Source organism: Pteropus vampyrus, unplaced genomic scaffold (assembly GCF_000151845.1).
Source record: "Pteropus vampyrus isolate Shadow unplaced genomic scaffold, Pvam_2.0 Scaffold272, whole genome shotgun sequence".
Taxonomy (NCBI): Eukaryota; Metazoa; Chordata; class Mammalia; order Chiroptera; family Pteropodidae; genus Pteropus; species Pteropus vampyrus.
In genome coordinates, this window is record NW_011889053.1 from 1,444,114 (window position 1) to 1,446,226 (window position 2,113).

The window sequence follows — 2,113 nt, forward strand, 5'->3', positions numbered from 1 at the left end:
GGGAGAAGGCTGGCCCTGGGACCGTGGCCCTGCTGAGTATACATTCCGCTGGCGTGGGTGGGTGGGTGTGTGGCGGCGGGGGAGCGGGGGACATCTGGGTCCTTTGGGATTCAGGGAACTGAAGCAGCTCTGGTGACCTGCGTCCAGTTTTAGGGTTCTGGGATGATGTGTGTAGTAGAAGCCTTTAGCAAAACGACATTGCTACATTTTCACAGATTAAGGGGATGGATGACTTCCAAAGGGCCATGGGTACCCTTTCCTAAGACACCGCTCATTTCCATAGGCCGTGTGTGTGCGTGAGTGAGTGCGTGAGGTGGAAGAGGCAGGGAGCTTCCTTAGAGCCCAGCAGAACTGGTTACTTTGTGATGCAATCATGGAGGTCATCTGTTACCAAATGTCTCCCCAGTTCAAATCCTGGTTAGTTTCACTTTGGTTTTTCTTTTCGTGACACTTGCGTCAGAGGTGGCCATCTTTGTCCAGGTCATGTTTGTAACTACTCAGAAGGGAAGGCTAAGGCCAGCGAGGTGTAGACTTGCAGGTCAGACGCTGCGGTTTGCTCCTCACCTCCCCGCTCTGTAAGGTGAATGGTGGCCACCAAGGTCCTTTCTGGCTCTGACAGTCTGCACTTTTAGGACTTTAATTCCTGAGTGGCGGTTGGCTAAGCAGAAGACACTGGCGAGAGACGGGCTTATTATGGAGACGGCTGGTGTGAGCACCAGCCTGGAGGTCTGAAGATCATGCCTTTAGATCCTCTTCGTCACACGAAGTAGCTGGCGACTTTGGGCGGTCACCTAGCTTCTCTGGGACTTCTTACATGTGAATACTAAGGAAGGATAGGGTTAGAGATTTGTGGACGCTCCTGTGGCTTGCTCTCAGTTCTGGTTGTTGGACATGGATCGTTAATGATTGCTAGGTAGAGAACTCTGACCCCAGGGTCACTTTGTGGCTTCAGAGCCAAGCTCTGCCACACCAGCTGTGATCTCTACTCAACCCCTCTGCACCTTGGTTTCCTTTCCTCTTAAGTGGGGCTCTTGCTCTCCACACTTCAGAGGACTCTCGTGAGCATTAACTATGAGCGAGAGAACTTGTTAAACTTGGAAGGAAGTGCTGGGTATCAGTTACTGCTGAAGTTGTGGATCAGCGGAGGCTGGCCTTCAGGGCGGCCTGCCGAGGGGCCTGGCTCTGTGCAGCCTGGCTCCAGCGGGTGACCCTGAGTTCTCCCCTGAGGCTGGGCATGGGCATTTCTGGGAGCAGAGGGTCCTTGGCACAGATTTGGGGTGGGCTGTTCATTTATACAGAAATCTGGGCAGTCCGTGGGCAAATAGGCCACAGCTCAGTGGAGAAGGAGGCCTGCAGGCAGGGTAGAAGGGCAGCGGAGGCCACAGGCCCCAGCCCCCTAGGCCTTCCTTCCTTTTTGGGGGGTTCGGGTGGGGAAGAGAAGGAGAATGGCAAACTGTTAAAAAATACACGTATAGAAAATAGTAAAAGGCTTTCTTATGTATAGTTGGATTCTGGGAAATTCATACTTTGTTCTATGTATTTTCCAAGTTTTCTGTAATGAACATGTATTTCCTGAATCAGGAAAATAAAAAAATTTTTTTTTCTTTAAAAATTGGAAGAGATCCATTTTTACAAATGTGGGTTCATCTTTTTTCTGCTTAACTTTTAATTCTCATTTGATTAAAGACATAATAAAAAGTTTTTGAAATTAGGATATGTGTTGTCTTCCAGATCTGGGTTAGATTTCTGTGCTTTCTACCTATTTGTGTTCATAGTTCGAAGGGGCTGGAATGTGGAAATTGTCTATTTAAATTCTTTAGCTATATTAGAAAAAAAACAGTTGGAGTTTTATCTGGTTTGTAAAGTGTTTAAGCACATTGGGGTACTAACAAGTCAGCGTGCCCCCCGACTCTGTTTTATCACCTCTATTTCATTTAAAAACCGTTTAAAAAATAAGTTCTAATCATTGACCTGTAAGTCCTACTTCCAGGAATTCACCCAGGGGCAACAACTGGACAAACACATGAAGACAGAGGAAAGTTCTTCACAGAGTTATTTCATATAAAAGAAAACATGTGAGCCAACTTACACATAAAAACAGAGGATTGCCTTA

At 47.3% G+C, this 2,113-nt stretch overlaps 1 protein-coding gene across 1 annotated transcript in view; it reads left to right on the plus strand.

Annotated features, from left to right (window-relative positions):
• The window catches only part of N4BP2L1 (NEDD4 binding protein 2 like 1), an 18,358-nt gene that overhangs the window by 1,329 nt on the left and 14,916 nt on the right, over positions 1–2,113 (plus strand). The window contains exon 2 of the mRNA XM_023520621.1: positions 544–549. Within this exon, the coding sequence (XP_023376389.1) occupies positions 544–549 (6 nt within the window). The remainder of the gene's footprint in view (positions 1–543; positions 550–2,113) is intronic.